Source organism: Mytilus edulis, chromosome 1, assembly GCF_963676685.1.
Source record: "Mytilus edulis chromosome 1, xbMytEdul2.2, whole genome shotgun sequence".
In the NCBI taxonomy this organism is placed as follows: domain Eukaryota; kingdom Metazoa; phylum Mollusca; class Bivalvia; order Mytilida; family Mytilidae; genus Mytilus; species Mytilus edulis.
The window spans coordinates 73,720,575-73,740,698 of record NC_092344.1 but is presented as its reverse complement, the minus strand read 5'-3'; the positions used below and the strand labels follow the sequence as shown (position 1 = coordinate 73,740,698).

Sequence of the window (20,124 nt, the reverse complement as noted above, 5' to 3'; positions counted from 1 at the left end):
CTTGCAAGCCCGACAGGAAATCGCTTGAATACCTGGACGTGTCACCTCACACCCCTCACAATATCTTTGGAAGTAATACCTTTAGCCATGCTGGTGATCAGATAAGGGAAGATCAAAATATATTTGAAAAAAGTTTATTACTTTAAAGAACACTTATTTATGATTTCAACTTTGACTTTTCACCTAATTCCAATATCAACAGTTTAAAAACAACAGACCATGGTAATTTAAAAAAAGTAAGAATATTTTCCGTATCAAGTTAGTTAGTCGTATTAAACAACCGTACGATTGACAAGATATCGACACGCAATTACGACTACATCGGTTACTGTAGTTTTGTTTCTTTGTGGTTTATAGACATATCGTTTTTATTCATCGGGAAAGAAGACAAGATGGCGGATCTCGGAGAATTGATACTCTAAATTTAAAATCGATGGTGATCGCTTATCTAGCGGAATAAAACTTTAATATCTATGAATTTGAACATTTTTATACAGAATGAACATAATATCAATTTTTGATTTTTTTGCGAAGTTTCCCTTTAATTTCTGTGTTATTTTGGTCTCTTGTGGAGAGTTGTCTCATTGGCAATCATACCACATCTTCTGTTTTATAGTATGACACGTAAAGTTTAAAAATAAAATAATAAAATTACTATGCGGTATGGGCTAAGAACAACAGCACCTAGACAGTTGGAATTTGAGTTGTGAATCATTCTAGAATTATGCCTTTTTAACTTGGAAAATTGCAAAGTTGTGACAGGCATTCTTGCCTCCGTACACATTCATTTCTTTAAAAGTGCATCTTTATTCTTTTTCAGGAAAACAAGGCATACAAATGTATTATTATTTATGGGTTGGACGTCGAAGCCATGGTTAGCTATAATAACCCAGTGGTGTGAAGGTTCTAGTTTATATAAACATCTCCATGTTCAAGAACATAAATTTGAAATGATAACATTAATGGAAATATCCAGACAGACAGCTCAAGGCATGGAGTAAGTTTATATGTGGATTCATTTATGTTTGTGGCTACATTTTTCGTGGATTAAGCTAGCTTAAGGAATACATGTATTTTCTTGGATATTTGATTTGATATATTTGCCTAAGTCTGCATTCAAACCTACAGAAATTTTTTCCGTAGGGTTTTATTTATGACGTCAATAAAACGTCAATAAAACATACGGGTTCGTGGAAATTTTACGCCTTTCGCTCAAAATTAAGAAATAATGGTTTTTACCCTAAATACTTCATTTAGAACAGTTATAAGAGTTGCAGTATATAAAGAATAACCATACATTGTCTCAAACATCAATGTTATTTGTACTCGGCACAGCCTTGCTTTCTACCTGTTTCTAAGCCTTGTACAAACATTGATATTTCGAGACAATGTATGGTTATTCTATATGTATATGTTGTGTACAAGTTATCATTTTGTACAAATTATAATTTGTACAAAAATATTGTACAAATTATAATTTGTATTTTGCCTTTGTACAAATTATAATTTGTACAAAAAGTGCCTGTACAAATTACAATTTGTACAAAATTTGACCAAAATTCACTTATAACTTGTACAACATTTTTAAATATGAATTTTGGTGAAAAATGCATTGATTCACAGAATATAATTGTAATTTACTGATCACACATTAAACCTTATTAACAAAATACACCGTTTTCAAACAACTACAAAAGGCAGTAAACAAATACGATTTTTTCAAATTTTAAATACATAAACCACTTTTCCTTTAGAAAAAAAGTATCATTAAATAGTACTGCATAATTAGTTCTTGTCGCTATTTAGATTTTTTTTTAATTCAGAAACTTTGCAAAAACGAGTATATTTGTAAAATTTGATATTATGGATCGTGAAAGATCGTGAAAATGATCTCGAAAGATTTGTTGTCACTTATTCGTTATTTCAAAAAGTCCAAGGAAACAATCAAAGATTTCTTTAAACAAGAGATGATTTATATTTGTAATTGGAACATCAAGAGATTGGATTTACATGACTTATTCCATTTCAATTTTGTTTGTGAAAAGATAAATGGTTCAATGCCATTGGGTCTGATGATTTTATAATTATATTACACCAACTAGTTTTCTTATGAAAATAAAAGTCCGTCTGTCTGTTCTGCATAAGTTGTATTGTGTTTTTAAAGTTTGTATTGCCTCAACTGATTTCCGTTAAGTTTTATGCACAGTCATAGATATTTATAAAACAAAGATCCTTGTTGAAAAAAAAATTGATAAAAAACGACACAAAAACAACTGACATATTCCTGACTTTAGCAAAGTCATATTCCTAACCAAATCGTTGGTTTAATCTCGCTTTCTTTCTGGGATATTTATTTGTCTAAGCAGTTAAAATTTGTCTGTAAAACAGGTCGTCATCGATTTGAGAGTCAAAAAATGTTGTGCAATACCCGATTCCATAAATCACTACATCACCTGCTTAAACGAATGATAAAGAACTATTTTTGAATTTTGTAACTTAAATGTACTGTGAGGTCATTTAATAGCAATTCATTAATGTGTATCAATGTTTTTTTTTCACAAAAATCCATATGATAAATTATTGTACAAGTTATAAGTGATTTTGTGCCCGTTTTTGTACAAATTGTAATTTGTACAAACACTTTTTGTACAAATTACAATTTGTACAAAGTCAAAATACAAATTATAATTTGTACAATATTTTTGTACAAATTATAATTTGTACAAAATGATAACTTGTACACAACATATATACTGTATTGATTTGAGACAGTCTAAATATCTGATGCTAAAAGATGTTTTTTTAAGATTTTTACTGAGGCAAAACTATGGTAATAATGATAAAAAGGGTTATGTGAAGAAGCCATCACAACACACATACATACACAAAATACATCCATAGGTCAACATTTGGTCTTCAACAAAGTGTTTATACCTGTGCTTCTCTAAATAGCCTTCGTTGTATTTTAATGTTTTCTAAAAACTTTAATGCTGATCGATTGAACTAAGTTGGTACATACACAAATGTAGAAAAAAAGTTCAGAAAATCAAAAATTGGAAAGAGATTGGATATGTTGATATGAGAAGTCCTATAGTAAAATGTTAGATAAAAAATCATCTAATCAGATGTCACTGTCAACAATGTAAAATAAGAAGATGTTGTATGATTGCCAATTGCAATGAGACACCTCCACAAAAGACCAAATGACACAGAAATCAAAAACTTCATGTACAGCCTTCAACAGTGAGTAAACCCATACCACATAGTCAACTATCAAAGGCCCAGAAATAACAAATGTTAACAATTCATACAAGAACAAGAAATAATGAACGAAAAATAAATATGATATACACCAACAAATGACAACCACTGAACTACAGGCTCCTTGTTTCATGTTTGTAATGCTCTTTTCTTTCTTTTTCAGCTATTTACATGCGAAGTCAATAATTCATAGAGATCTCAAGTCAAACAGTATCCTTTTTAGTATAGTTTAATTGAATAAGTGAAAATCATCTGACAGCAGCAATGTTGTATGAAAACATATGTGATTTTTCTTAACAAGATACCTATCTTCTAAAACAAATTGTGTAGTAATCATCTTATTACATGTATTATATCTTTTAAAAAAAAGCTATATGAATAAGATTGGCTGTTATTATTTGTTCCTTCTTTTGGTATGAAAAAATATTATAAGGAGAATATCATGCCTCCATATGTATACCAAACAGCAACCCCAAAACAAAAAAAAACAAGGAAAGACATTTATAGGTCAACCTGCAAATTGTTGATATCGTATGTCAAGGTATTTATCACCCAAGGTTGAGGTACATTGAATAGTGTTTTTATTATACCCCTGCTTTTAAAAAAAGGGGACTGTTTTACCTCTTCTGTCCGTCCGTCCGTCCGTCCATCAGACCGTCAGTCCGTCGGTCCCATGAATATTTTTCGTCACATTTTTCTCAGGAACTACACTACCAGGGTTTCTGAAATTTGGTTTCAAAGTTTATATATGTCAGCTATACCATATGATGCGTTTTCAGATTCATCACTCAACAACTTCCTGTTTACTGAACACTTGTATCATTTTACACATGATAGCCAGGTTGAAAATTTTCATCACATTTTTCTCAGGAACTATACTAAATGTATTTCTAAAATTTGGTTTCAGGCTTGATATAAGTCACTCAACCACTTCCTGTTTACAGAACACATGCATATTTTTACACTATTAATATTATCCACTTTCGGCGGGGGTATCATCAGTGAACAGTAGCTCACAGTTTCACTTGTTTTATTCCTTGTAAATTGATTGAAATTGAAAAATTGTGTAATTCAAAATCAATTGTATATTTTTAGGCTTCAGAATAACGGCTTTAATTTAATTTTCTATATTGAGTTATGAAATCTCTCCTTATTTTAAGATTTCTATGAAATATTCATTAAGCCATCCTTCAATTTGTACATTTTAGCTATAAATTAATATTCACATCAAATTTTTATGATCTGCAGAAGTGATAAAAAATTATGATAAAATATCATTTTAGGCAATTATTTTGTTGTTCACTAGGGTATCCCAAATGATTTATCTTGTTTCTCCAAATCACAAATTGAACAGTTTCAGGCACAATACCTTATTAAATCTCAAAGTAATTTCTACAGATTCACGACTAAAAGTAATGATAGTAATTTGTCTGTTTGACCATTTTTGTTTTGATCTCTACACTTTTCTTCAGTATATTAACTCAAAACAAATTGAGACATAAGTTACCCACAAATGTATCAATCTTGCTTTATTAAAAATACTATTCCTTAACTCAGCTTCTCAGACATATTTTTAACAGATATTTTAACTGTCAAAATTGGTGATTTTGGTCTGGCAACTGTGAAAACACGATGGAGTGGGTCACATCAGTTCCAACAACCAACAGGCTCAATATTATGGATGGTAGGTTAAAATTGTATTTCTGTAAACATTTCACCAATCAGAACATTTATACTATTCTGGTATTTCTGTAAACATTTGACCAATCAGAAAACTGGTTGCTTTAACAGTCCCCAGTATTTGATACTTGAAACAGATGAATTGGTGAATCATTTTCAATTGGAAAGAAATGAATAAATTATGATTTTAAATGCAAGCATATGTAGTAAAAAGAATCACTGAAACTGTCAAGTAACTGTCTATTGGATTATTGCCCTCTATTGGATTATAATTAGGTCTTTCAACCTTTTTGGTTGAAAGACCTATTGGTTTTGTTCTGATTATTATTATTATTATTTTTTTTCTTCCGCCAACTTTTTTTTCCTTCGCTGTATTTTTTTTTCGCAAGATGTCGCTAAGACATATGGTATATGATATCGAACAGTTATTACGCTTTTGTAACTGACTCCGCGTAACCAAAATCTTTCCCATATAAGAGTTATCTCCCCAAACACTGTTTTTCTTGTTATCGCTTAATCTTCACAACCGTATAAGAAACCGACAAATTTATTTTTGCAACTTGCTCATTATATCCTCAGGATGTGCTGTTTTATTTTGACCGAAGCCGTATAGAGATTCCATATGAGAGTTATTTCCCCTTTTGTATTTGAAATTTTGAAATGTATTTTAAACTGGAAAACCATAAGTGATAGAGACCTAGAGTACTTTGATTTAAGATCCTTGGTCCAAAAAAATGAAAATTAGGTCAAGGTCAAAGGTCAAGGTCAAATTGTAAATTTTGATTTTGGCTTATTTTCACTTATTTTCATTAACCTTATAAGATATCAACAAATTACCTTTACTAAATTGTTAGTTGCGACATGTCGTAACTTATAAATTTTGGTTGCAAGGGTGCGTAGACAATAAATGGGAGTTTTCGCCCCTCTTATATTTAGAATTATGCGTAAAGTGATATTACTCATGAACCATACATATTAAGGAACTAGTGTCTTTTGATTCGAGATGTTTAGTCTATGACCTTGAAATTGAGGTCAAGGTCAAAGGTTAATTGGACGTTCTAGATTTTGACCTTTGCTTTAAATTCATCTTTATTCATCATAAAGCCATAGGAACTGACATTTTCAACTGAATTTTAATATTTTCATATCAAAATAGATCTTTATTAGTTGAAAGACCTTCAATTGTTCTCTGAACAATTGGTTTTTAATTGATATTGAAATTATTTTTTTATTATTTCTTTGGAATGGGAAAAGTAGACAGCAAAAGTGTTAACCAAGCAATGAATGCTTTTGCATTTTGTAAATTAAATATAATACTGGCATCGAAGTAGAAATACTTAAATGGTCATGATTTCACATGAATGAATTTAAAAAAAGTGTATATTAGACTAGTAGTGTGTTACTGTTGATTGGGGATTTATATTTTGACAATTTATTTGCATTGTGCGCATTTTAGGCTTTTTGCGGCCTATATAGTTTAAACCTATATCTCATTGGGAACCAGATGATATTAGTATTACAAAGCTTAATTCTCATTTCTATATTTTTGTAGGCCCCAGAAGTGATACGTATGCAGGAGGATAATCCCTATACTAACCAATCAGATGTATATTCCTTTGGTATTGTATTGTATGAACTGATGACAGGCCAACTTCCATATGGCAATATCAGTAACAAAGATCAGGTATATATGCATATAAAGAAGGGTGAATACAGTGTTGATTGGGTATTTTATTCCTATTGTTTTAACTGACAATGAAACTGTTAATGTTTGTGTTGGAGTATGGGCTTTGTTGTGGCTTTCTATGTCTGTAGAATGAGCTTTCAAATGGAAAATTTTCCATATTATATCAAATCAGACAAAAATCTTTAGTTAGACAGAACAAAATAAGCTAAGAGCTTTTTAAACAGACATAGATAATACAGTTAAGTACAAATTTCATACATAAAGACATACCATGCAAAATACAGATAAGCAGATACATTTTAAAAACATACATCTTACTTTAGATACACGTCATACACTAGTTATTTCATGCATTTTGACCTTATTTATAAGTACCAAATTATCTCTTTTTATAATTTCATAACCTAATAATTACATCAAAGTGTGAACACCTGTGAACGTTATCCAAGCCACGCCCATTCTATTTACTACATTGATAGTATGTATTTTTTCTCTTATTGTAGATATTATTCATGGTTGGTAAAGGATATCTTCGACCAGACTATAGTAAAATAAGGACAGATAGCCCTAAACGATTAAAGATTTTATTTCAAGACTGCTGTAAATTTGAACGAGAACAGAGGCCTTTATTTCCACAGGTATAAATAATTAGAAAGAGTAAGAAGTGTTTGTTCCAGAATTTCAGTTGATAGATCTATAATAAAACAACCTCCGTATTTGACAACACTAATTTAATGTATGATGATAAGAATATAAGTCCACTAGAGTTCACTAATAGTGAATCACTAAAGGTAACAGTATGTTTTCAACAATGAGCAACCTATATATAGCATAGCAAGCTATAAAAGGCCTCAAAATGACACAATGTAAAATATTTAAAAAAAAAAAAAAAAAAGGAAACCAAAAGGCCAAATTTATATGTAAAACAAAAAGAAAAAATCATATACAGCATCAAATGACAACTACTGAATTCCAGGCTCCAGACTTGGAACAGGATCATACAGAATTTGGCTGGGTAAAAATATTGAACTTATTTTGCTATATTTTTTTTAAAGACAAATTACCCACTTGTTTGCAACAACAAAACACTAGTTTTTATCATGGCATATAGAACCCTTACCATACTTACTCCTTAACGTCACAATTTTTATAGATGGAATTGTCTGAAAAAGGAAGACTAGCTTTTATGCATAATTTCTGCTGCTCATCTGCAACCCACAACCAATTTTAATTCTACACTTTTTCTATTTTAGATATTATCAGTACTGGAGACATTAGAAAGGTCGTTACCTAAAGTTCATCGGAGTTCATCTGAACCTACTTTAAATCAATCACACACTGAAGACTATGATTTAATGTACATGTGTGCGTCCCCAAAAACTCCTATAAATAGCCAGTACTCTCAGTTCATCTTTTCTTCACCTACGCCTGCTTATTAATGTAAACAATTATCTCTACACTACCAGGTCTTTCTTTTTATGTTATTGATAAATTGTACTGCTCTTTATGTCATAAGGTCATGTGCACTTTTAGTGGGAAAGAAAGTTGTCAGCCACATATTGTCTATAAATTTATGTCTTTCACTTGATAGCTGTCTGAAATGTATATAGCAGTTGAAAGTGAAGGATGTTTAATCATGATAAAGTTATTTCAGAAATATGTACAGACTGTATATGCTATTTTTTGGGGGGCAATTCTTCATTTTTTTTTAAATATGTAATTCAATTAGAAACAAATTAAGCTTCACTGCAAAAAATTATACTGCACCTTTTTTTTTTTGTTATATGGAAAGTTGTAGCATAAAAGGATTAATTTCAACATTAATATTTTCCAGTGCAGTAGTATTGATTTATATTTAGGATATCAATAACATTAAAAAAAACAATAGATTTATTCTACAATAAGCATTTGTCACAAATTGATACTTTTATGTAAGCTTTACAAAATGGCAGTTTCCAACAACAGTATGAATGCACAAGTGCAACTGCTTTCAAAAAAGTGATTTTGGATTCACTAGTATTTTGATTTTCCTTTTTTGTGGTCTTCTTACTGTTATAAAGACTTCAAACTCTTTTAATAGGTAAGACTTGCTAAAAGATGAGGAAGAAGTGAACATCTAGATATATAACTAGCTTGGTAAAATCATAGTTGTATTTCAAAGTTTGCTCAACTCTTGACAGTGAGCTCAATCTTCCTATTTGTGAAAAAGTTAGTAACTATACATTTTATTATCTCTTAATTGCAAGGAATGTACCAAAAATGAGCTGTTTTAAGTTCATCTGACAATTTTTTCCCCAATTTAAATGCACATGATCTTATGTTGAAGAGAACTGTTAATATTGTTAAACTATTTATTTATTTTATTGTATATAGTTACCATGTGACTTTGACAAGAAATGAGGTCGCCAGCATTACAGCTGGTTTTGTTATAACAAGGTATAATTTGATGTTACAGTGTGTTTATTTTTTTCAATGGTCCATTTAATCCAACAGATTCCATGAGACATGGATTTGTTTGGTCATTTAATAGTGCTGGATTATGCAGCTTTAAAACATTTGTGATATATTATGTTTTATTGGAAAACACATTATATATGGTGAGGAAATTTATTGAATGCATAAAGTATTAAATTTCCTTAAAATATTTATCAAAAATGGCAACAAAACTCCTTTGATTGGTATACCAGAAATATTAAAGCTTGTCCCATCTCGTCAAAGAAACTTTTGTTGTAATTATAAAAATATGAAAATTATAAACATCTCAATTTTAGACATTTTGATTTCTTTGTACAATTTGGTGGAACTTTTGTTCTTTCTATTATTGTGAGAAAATAAAGTTACTTATTTTAATAAGTGGCATATTAATGATGAAATTTCTGTTGTTTTTTTTCATAAGAATTGTTTGGTAAAAATTGCATTCAATTCAGAAAAAAAAATCATGAAAATTTTATAAGAATTTCAGATTTTACAGAAAATTCAAAAAAATAAGTAATTTAATCCTAGAAATTAAAGAATGTAAACGTTAAATCTAAAATGAATATTTTCATTTATTAAATATTCAGTAGATCTCATTTATGGCTTTAATAAAAGACGAAACAGTTTTTGAACTTACAGTGGCAGACCAAATTCATATAGATAGGGCGATACATTTATTTCATTTGTGTACTAAGCTGAAATATACTTAGAAAATCATGTCAGATTCTTGATCATCTGTTGACCTTCTCAAGGTCAATATTCCTCTCATCTCAGTTGCCATGGCATTATAATACATTATATGACTTTACTGTGATTTTGTGTACAATTAAGTCTGTGTAAATAGTCTTAGTGTTTGTGTATATTTTACGATTTTTGTGTGTGTATGCATAATTTGTTTAAAATATATATATGAAGATTTTAGAGTATGTAAATTGGTGACTATGTTTTGTTTGTTTGACATATGCTTCATGGAAGTCTTGTGTTTGATGAATGAGAAAGTCTGATAGAGTGAGTGAGATTGTGAATTTATGTAAGCATTTTTTGTGTTTCATTAGTAAAATATATCGATAGTTGGAGTTCTATAATATAGGGTTGCATTAATTTCAGTTTGGCTTTTAAAAAAAAATATTCTTTTGAAAAATCAGATTTCCATTTTGTGATATATTTTATCAGAAACAGTTATTGCATAAATCACACTAATCAGCAGAGGGTACATGTATAGTTTGACCAAGAAAACAGTTTACAACTGTCTCATTATGATGATACAATAAACCAATAAGAGGAGGGTAGTAGCTTCATGACTGGACTTCATATTTTTGTTAAATTTGAAACATGATAACATGGTACTATATAGATTTTATAGATGTCTGGCTTGATGGAAACGAAAAAAAATGTGGGTCAAACTATGTTAATTCTTGAAAAAATAATGTAATTATTAGTTTTTTGTTTCAAGAAAAGCAGCATTTGAACCAAGCAATTGACTACCACATCCCTACATGTTGAAGCGACACAGTGACTCTTTTCATATTGAGGTTACACAATTCAGATTTTCAAATCATATGAAAATGTTCATGACTGCAAGAATCTTAATCTTACAATTACAAGTTTGGTGAAAAGAGCCTAGAGCTGCTGATGTGTGTAAAGATGAGTAAAAGTTATGACATATCTATATTTGAAAACTGTCGAAATTGAAATTTACAAAGACAAAATTCATTGGTATAGCAATAGCTATTCACATTTTTCATTTGATGAAATATATATCATTTTGTTTACATAAATAAAGTGTTGGAACATTTAATTAAAAGATAAAATGACAAGTATCTAACCCTAAACAGAAAAAAATGTGTCTGTTTTGTTTTATTTTTTTCGCTAAAATAAAGAATTTTCGAAAATGAAACAGATTTAATTGTTCAGTGTTAACTGTCTATGTAGTTAAAATGTATCTCAATATTTGATGATTGAGAATGTGTTAAGTCAGATAGAACAAGAATAAAGGAAAATTACTATTAACACAGACATAATGTATTAAAAAAATTCTGCTCTTTTGATATGAACTCAAAATTGCCAGTGTACTTATATATTTATACATAGTATGAGTATGAATATACATGTGTTAGTATATGTGAGGCTGAATGTGTGTACATGAGTTGCTGCAAATGATAAATGGTGAGATTGAAGTTGATGAATATTAGTTTTAATATTATGTGTGAAAATGAGATGCATTAAGATTCCTCCTTGTGTATGAATAATTTTAATAGAACTTCCAGTAAATGTTTTGTTTTAGCTGTGTTTGGCAGGGTGAAATAGAGATGAACTATTTATTTGTATATAAAAATATTCCAGTTTTAATGGTCATGGAATTGTGCTCACATGGTTTGTTTTTTTTCTGTTTTTGAAGGGAACGTGCAATGTACAATACTTCTACACAAGCATCATGTATATTATATATGTCACCAATTTGATGGTGTCGTGATTTTGTATGATTGAAGAAGATAGGGTATGAATGCTTGGCTCCTGTGTATTATATAAAGCACCTCTCAATGCAGTCTGTTTTTATTATTAAATAATTTTGATTTTAGTAAATATTATAAGTTTTTGTTCAAAAAAGGATATTTTACTTTTACAATTATGACTCCATTGGAGAGTTGTCTCATTGACACTCATACCACATTTCTTGTCTATGAATAAGAAAAATAATGTTAAAAAGTAAATATCTTAAAAATTCATATTTGATGAAACTTAACTTCATGACTGACCTTATTGTATTTTAATTGCAAAATGATTTCAAAATATTTTACTGCATTTTAACTTCACTTAGTGGGGAAATTTAAAAAGATTTGTCTATCAACCTTTTTAATGTTTATACTTTTTGTCAACTTTTCCATGACAGAAACCTGTCAATACTCATATTTCTATAGCATATCTTTGAGGAAAATATTGACTATGCTACATATGAAAAATAAATTTCCATTTTTTTTTTATATACTGTGAACTTATACAATGGTTTACAAGTAAAAGAAACTAAAACTTTCTTTCATATTTTTGACTAAAACAGTTTGGCAGTCTTGATATTTGATCAAAAAGGTTAAAAGTGAAATTCATTCAATTTTGAAATTTCAGGTCCTCCAAAGACATTTTTTTTTATGTTGAACAATTACTTTTAGTTTGTAAAATATTGCAATCAATGTCAAAAATAATTGATATATATCTATAAATTTGCTTCATTGCCTTTTTTTTCTACTCAAATAAAACCATTGTTTTCAATCAAATCTTGGTGACAAAATGAATATTTACATCATTATTGTATTTTAAGAAATATAATCATTAAAAAGATTAAAACATGGCTTTTAAGTTGACTAAAAATGTATTTTCTACAAATTAAAAAAAAGAATAACAGTTGCTTTATAAACTTCAAGATATATTTATAATAATAGAAACGTATTTTAACATGTTGAAAGCATTTTAACATCCAATCATCTTATCTTTTAATGCCTGCTTAGATCAATTTTAACAAAAATTTATGTTTGCAAAATTTTGGTTTATGCTTTTCTGCTATACATGCTTTGAAATGTTATGAAACAACTCTGCATTCCAATAAACAATTACTTTTATACATGATCAAGAAAAGTTATACACCCTGTTTGACTTTTGACAGTACTAGACCCAGGAGAGGTATTTTATTATTTAATTTTGTGTTCAGTTACTTTATAACTACAATACTATATGATTCTGTATCTGTATCTGGTTTCAGGAAATAGTTCTGATATTTTACAAATAATGAAAGTGTACTGCAAAGTAAAAAGATGATGTTTATATAACAAATATCTGTCTGATCTTACAGCACATTTGATATGTTTATTCAGTGCTTTTTAAAGGGTTTTATTTATAGTATATATGATGTATGATTGAAAAGTGTGAAATTAAATTGTGTTATATTTAAATGCAAGTAAAAATTTCCTTTCTGATCTGATTTTGTTTTTAATTTTAAAACCTTGTCCATTTCTTTAGGTTTTTATGCCCTAGCCAGTAATTAGTTTTGCAAATAGTGTAAAAAAAGTCCATCCTCCTGAATCAAACAATTGTCAAGACTTTTTTCTTTAATTCTGCAGATATTTTTTTGGAAAAGGTTAAGTAGGTGTTTTCTTAAAGTTGACTGACGTTTTGAGAATTATGGCCTTCAATCATAGAAAACAATTCATGCAAATGGGGTCATTTAATCTGTTGGTTTTTTTAAGATTTGGAACTTATTATTGGAACATACATGTATAAAAATGACTCACAGATCCAGTAAACAGCTTTTTACAGATTTAATTTCTGATGATCAACTATTGTCATCAGAGACAACAAGACGTCATAAAAAGAAGGCTCTCAGTATTTGTTTTACAAAAATTTGAATTTCTTAATTTTTCCCATTCAAATTTTAATAAAAAGCTCTCACATAAGCTATGAAATCCACACCAAAAATCCATGAACAATATTAACAGTATATATCTCTTATACAACTTACCTCTTACCAGAATTTTACGAAATTTAAGAATTACACTGTAAGCTATTGGTAAAGTGTATAAAGATATAGAGCAATTATCTGGATGAAACAAATCAATAGTTACGTTGTATATCACACAACTGCCAGATGGAAATGGACGTATATTTAAGGCATTTAAAATCAAGGGAGCAGAACCACTCTTTGTATCTGTATATCTGCCTGAAGAGGATCGACAAACAACATAAATGATATCAGGAGGATATAGATTTATTAAATGAAATATACTTTATAGCAAGATACACACAACATACAAGTTTGGGTCGTCAATGCTCTTCAACTTCATACTTTATTTGGCCATCTTCCATCTTTGTACTACACGGATCAGATCTTAAGAAAGTGCAATACATTTTTACTAAAAGTAAAATATCTTAATACCTCCATAGATTTATGAAGGAACCTAAACCTTGTAACTTTGTCTGACCTTTATATATCAAAAAGAGTACGACTCAACATGCATAGACTTCTTATACAGGGACAAAGTAGGAACCGATCAGTATAAAATTGAGGAACAGGAGAACTAGACTACAAGTTCATACACGAAAAATTCGAACAGCCTCAGCTGAAAAGTAGAAAGCATGTTATGAATGGAAACAAAACGACCAGCTTAGTGACCAGAACAATTGTGTAACATCACAACATAGAAAGATACACTATAAAAAAAACATCACAACATAGAAAGATACACTATAAAAAATATCACAACATAGAAAGATACACTATAAAAAAATCACAACATAGAAAGATACACTATAAAAAACATCACAACATAGACAGATACACTATAAAAAATATCACAACATAGAAAGATACACTATAAAAAATATCACAACATAGAAAGATACACTATAAAAAACATCACAACATAGAAAGATACACTATAAAAAATATCACAACATAGAAAGATACACTATAAAAAACATCACAACATAGACAAGATACACTATAAAAAACATCACAACATAGACAAGATACACTATAAAAAACATCACAACATAGAATGATACACTATAAAAAAAAACATCACACATAAAAAGATACACTATAAAAAACATCACAACATAAAAATTTTGTTAATTTTGTAAAAGAAAAATTCTATTTTTCCCGTATTTTACTAATAAAAGGACTATTTTTTTTCTCTGCCAGGAAACATTACATTCACTCTGTAGTTAAAAGTTTTTAAAATTTTGACAACTTATTTAAACTATCCTGGATTTGTACCAAACTTAGACAGAAGCTTGTTTATGATCAAAAGCTATATCTAGAAGTAAATTTTGTTAAAATTTTCTTCCTGTTTTTTTCTGTATTTAACGTATATATGGACTTAGTTTTTTTCCAGTTAACATTACATATAGTTTGCAGTTAAGTTTTAAAACATTTATTAGTTTCATAAACTATCCTGGAATTTGACTAAACTTGGACAGAAGCTTCATACAATCAGAAGATAGTATCGAGAGGAATATTTCTATGCATTTTATTCTCATTTTTGTTGAGCCTGCGATTGGCAGCAACAGTAGGCGGGACACTGGGTACCGCGGAACCCTTACATATTGACTGGATTGCTTTCTATAAATTTGAAACAATGATCTAAAACGTATAAAATTACTTTAAAGTATCTTATGTTCTGATAACAGTGTCGAACGGTAAATAGATAACCGTCAACTAAAAAATGAAAACAAGCCAAATTAACAACTGTTTCACAAAAATGCGTTTAAAAAAATACCAATAAAATCACCCTGTTACTGTCATCCACACTGTACCAACTACAGCAACTTTGAAGAAATGTATGATCAATACAAAAATACTGGCTTTGAAATTTTTCAGATGAAAATGACTAATTATCTGGTCTGCAATGTCTATCTTAGATGTAGAAGGTAGGACATTGTCATCCAATCGTATGTTTAACCAGTCTTGACTCCAAGCTTATACATATATGAATTTCAGCTATACAGAAGACGAAGAACTTTCTTATTTCTTGCTCACATGCAATGTACTGGAAGCAATCAGAAAACATATTTTAGGGAGATTTTTTTTAATCAAGTACAATTGTTAAGATTATAAAATCTAATAACATTGTATTGCTAAGATTCATATTATATGATCCGATAACTACAGTATGAACCACATAATTCTTATCCTTGATCAAGAAAATTCAAACGAATGTTTTGTTTCAGAAAATTAAACACTTATTAAATGGATTTTGCTGTTCACATTTTTTTTTTTTTTTTTTTTTTTTTTAACTCCAACAGAAGATAAATGCAGTTCATTTTCATAATAACTATTTGAGGAATTTTTCAAAAGTTTCCCCCAACTTTGTTTATTTTGGAATCTTTTGCAGGAACGACAAAACGTGCATAGCAAAATCCAGATATTTATTTTAATTTTCTGAAACATAACATGCATTTGAATTTATTAATCTAGGTCATGCTATGCTTAAAACTGTGATTGATGAATGATGAATGCTATTGGCATTTGGTAGCCGACTCCTTGACTTAAAACCCGACAGTTCTATATATTCAATTATATATAGAGGTCAAGGTGCACTTGAATATTCTCGAACAAATACCAAATAGAAAGTAAGTTTATTTTTAATTATGTAAATGACTTTGAAGTTATTAAAACATAAATTAAGATAACGACAGAGGTATAATATTATGACAGACTATGCTATAAAAGCATAGGTATTTTATATTACAATGACAATGTTAAAATCATTTAGACAGAGTAGAAAAAATAATATTATTAATGTTGACAATTAATATGCATCAATTTTGGTCCGAAATAACAATAAAAGATAAATAAGAAATAGTGTGAGAATGATGCGTTGTTACTCAGCTCGTGAATAGACAACTTTCATAGAGCAATACACTTATTTCGGAATATCGAACGGCGAATACCCTCTATTGTCGTATTTGGAATCATAATATACGGTTCGGGCCAGTCTGTTGAAGTTGTATATAGAATTTTCTACATTTTGTGTTGTTTCCTTCGGATAATCTGGAAACGGTTCTTCTCGGTTGTCTGATGGTTTGATAAATTCTTCATTTGGGAAGTGAGGTATATGTTTGTCGGGATAAATTTTTAGCTGATTTAGTCTTCGTTGATAACTCTGCATTAAAATATAAAATAAAGGTAGTAAACATGCAATAAATATCCAAAAGTGAGAAAATTAAAAAGGATAGGCAATGAATTAAGGAAATCTCAAATGTAATGTCAAACCTTTGCAAAGGCAGTCAGAAGCAACTTCAAAATACAATAACATGGCAATTTGAAAGTAAAATATGATTCAAGCAAGGTTTCCGCGGTAAACATCAATATAAAAGAGCAGTCAACTTTTTGTCAATACTTGATTAAAATAATCAAGACAGTCGCTGTCAATGCATAACTGTGTAAACAAATACCATACATTTTAGACATTTAGTTTTCAAAACGTTCTGTTCATTTAACGTGGCTCGGTACTTAAACATCCAGTCAATGTGTTTGTATTGTCTTTCATTTTTTTCTAGTGTGTTTTGTATATGCGACTTTTTGTAATTTTTTGGTTCTTATAACGTGACTCTTTACTTTAAAAGATCCCGTCAGTATGATATTGTTCTATTTTATGTCTTTATGATATATTTCTATTATGAATTACAAAATACGTTGAACCACAAACGTCAAAATTATTAAATCGCGTAGTGGAATGAACTATTTGTGGATTCTTATAAATTCTATATAACTTTTAGACTATTTGAAATCTCGGTCTATTTCTGAAATTAATTCTTACATACTTTAGATTTTTTAACCCTGTATGCTAACATTGCCTATGTGAAAATTTTAAATTGTTTGTATATACATTGAACGACAAATATATGTGACGTATAAAATTTTCTGACGTCAGACACACGAATCCATGAATGTGTTTGTAGATAGATGTTTTTGTGTTCTGTTTAATTGCTCCTTTTAAAATTGTTACACGATGATGACTGCTGAACCCATTTTGACTATTTTATTTATTATGTCTGTTAAGTTCACGCATCATTGTAAATATAACGGAATTTGATGAGACTGTCATCAAAGTGAGAGGGTTAGCGCTATAAAACCAGGTTTAATCCACCATTTTCTACATTTGAAAATGCCTGTACCAAGTTATGAATAGGACAGTTGTTGTCCATTCGTTTTTTTATGTGTTTTGTTATTTGATTTTGCCATGTGATTATGGACTTTCCGATTAGATATTCCTGTAAGTTCAGTATTTTTGTGATTTTACTTTTTATTTAATACAAACCAGTATTATTATAACTTACAATATTTATAGAATCTGTCGACGATAACGTACGACTTTCTCTCCTTTTTCTCATACATTGTAGATACCCTTGCCCAACCTGTGGATGTACAAGACAGTAACTACTTTATTTTTCATTACATAATTCATTTAAAGAGAACTACATATGGACACAACAGTTATACTAAATGTCCAGACACAAATACTGTAAAATATACTACTAGTTGTAGTTTTCCATTGACTTAATCTGAATTGGAGTCATGTCCATTTGCCGTTATGAAAATGTACACAAACACCTTCATAAAACAAATAAACTGAAGTTGAAATGACAATCGCTAACGTTAGACTTTAGAAACATTTTTTTATTTTTTTTTTATTTGTTTGAACCCATGTTAAATTTTACCATTATATATAACGAATCTTTTATCGGAACAGTTGAAGGTAGGTATATACACTGTTTTATTGTTGATATACTATGTTGACGCGTAGATAAAATTGAAAATGACAATGGGGAATGTGTCAAAGAGACCACAACCCTCCCATAGTGCAAAAAAAAAACCAACCGACGGCCACTAATTAGTCTTCAAAAAAGAGAGAAAATAACGCAGATGTCTTTTTTGTGTTTTTTTTTGGGGGGGGGGGTGTGAGGGGGGTGTTATTCAGTAGTAAAACTGCATATCATAACTACTTCAGAGTAAATTTATGGCCAATGACCTGATCGAAACGACAACGAGCAAATCAAATATTCATCGTTTGGCTATCTAGATAGCGTTCCCCCAAAACCAACACTCCCAAATCATTTCTTTTATCAGTCATGTTTTCTTCTATAAAAACTATACTTCTTCGTAATCTCCATGATTACAAATATAAAATCCTAGTGACTTTATCACCGACATTCAATGTACCAAAACTGGTAATCAATGCTCGAGCGAGTGTTATCCCAAGAAAAAATGTATGTATAACTGCTTCATAAGGGTTCAAAGAAAGATAGACGCGACTTGATACCGCAAATTATATTATCACCATGAAGTACTTGGTGACCGGCACTATATGTCTTGGTCTCAACACAGAAAAGAGGCGAAAGATAACAAGGGGACATTCAGAAATCATAAGTCAACACAAACTGAGAGCTGAAAAAATGAGACCACGAAAATACAAACAAGTTCACAAAATACAACGTGAAAAACTTATTAACACTAACTCCTACAAAAACTATGGGTGATCTCATGTGCCTTTGAAGGGAAGGAAGATTTTTCACAAACAGCAACATCTATCATGGTCGGGTTGTTACATTCCCCATTTCCATTTTATATATATTTCCGCTGATGCTGAACATTTATGAAATGCATGTATAGAAATATCAATAACATACTTAAGCTATTTAGCCTTACCTGATTGCAAAATATGCAATGGAACAAAAAAATGAAAAAACCCTGAAACAGAAAGAGGTACAATATAAAACCATACTAATCATAAATTAAAAAAAAACCACACAAAATAAAAACAGTTCGTGAACATTGTAAATAATTGACGACAATCTTTCTGTCTGTTGATATCTAATACTAAGATGTATACCTATAGTCATTCATAACATGGATCTTTAAAATGGCTATAAAGTTATAAATTGGTCCCGTAGCACAAAATAGTACTAGTGTATGGTTTTAGTGTTGATACAATTAAATTCAACTCGAAATCCTAAGTTACAGATCGTCTTAGTTTTCGAAATTGCATAAGAACATTACCTGAAGTGAGTTGCAAATAGAAAACAGATAATGCAACACTAGTACATCTTCTTTTATATAGTAAGCTCCCAGCATCCATGTGATTCCAAGTAATGGTAAAAGGATACAAATAATAAGGATTTCTGAAAAGGAATTTACCTGTATTTTGAGAGAGTAAAGGATGCTATCTAATTGAAATGGACACATACAATTATTTACACTATTAATTTTGGGGCCCTTTATAGCATGCTGTTCAGTGTGCGCCAAGGCTATGTGTTGAAGACCGTACTTTGAGCTATAATGGTTTACTTTATAAATTTTGACTTGGAAGGAGAATGGTCTCATTGACTCGCACCATATCTTTATAAGAAAAATCACGATAAAAGTCTTTATTCTTTTCTTAAATTAAAATTTACAAATACAGTGCATTAATTTCTCTTTCGTTTGTTTTTGTTTTTTCGTGTTTTGTTTTGTTTTTACATTTGTTTGGTTT

General features: G+C 29.7%; 2 protein-coding genes across 4 annotated transcripts in view; one reads left to right on the top strand and one right to left on the bottom strand.

Annotated features, from left to right (window-relative positions):
* LOC139489730 (serine/threonine-protein kinase B-raf-like) overlaps positions 1 to 13,068 on the top strand; it is a 38,179-nt gene extending 25,111 nt beyond the window's left edge. For all 3 annotated transcript variants that reach the window (XM_071276505.1, XM_071276497.1, XM_071276488.1), the window contains exons 11-16: positions 821 to 997; positions 3,425 to 3,471; positions 4,827 to 4,945; positions 6,494 to 6,625; positions 7,132 to 7,266; positions 7,882 to 13,068. In XM_071276505.1, the coding sequence (XP_071132606.1) occupies positions 821 to 997; positions 3,425 to 3,471; positions 4,827 to 4,945; positions 6,494 to 6,625; positions 7,132 to 7,266; positions 7,882 to 8,067 (796 nt within the window). In that variant the 3' untranslated portion in view covers positions 8,068 to 13,068. The remainder of the gene's footprint in view (positions 1 to 820; positions 998 to 3,424; positions 3,472 to 4,826; positions 4,946 to 6,493; positions 6,626 to 7,131; positions 7,267 to 7,881) is intronic.
* Positions 13,069 to 15,661: 2,593 nt separating this feature from the next.
* LOC139489726 (uncharacterized) lies at positions 15,662 to 19,768 on the bottom strand. The gene is made up of 4 exons (XM_071276474.1): positions 19,653 to 19,768; positions 19,302 to 19,343; positions 17,933 to 18,010; positions 15,662 to 16,755 (listed from the first exon to the last, which is right to left on the bottom strand). The coding sequence occupies exons 1-4, from the start codon at positions 19,725 to 19,727 to the stop codon at positions 16,516 to 16,518; spliced, it is 435 nt and encodes a 144-aa protein (XP_071132575.1). The 5' UTR covers positions 19,728 to 19,768; the 3' UTR covers positions 15,662 to 16,515.
* Positions 19,769 to 20,124: the final 356 nt, after the last annotated feature.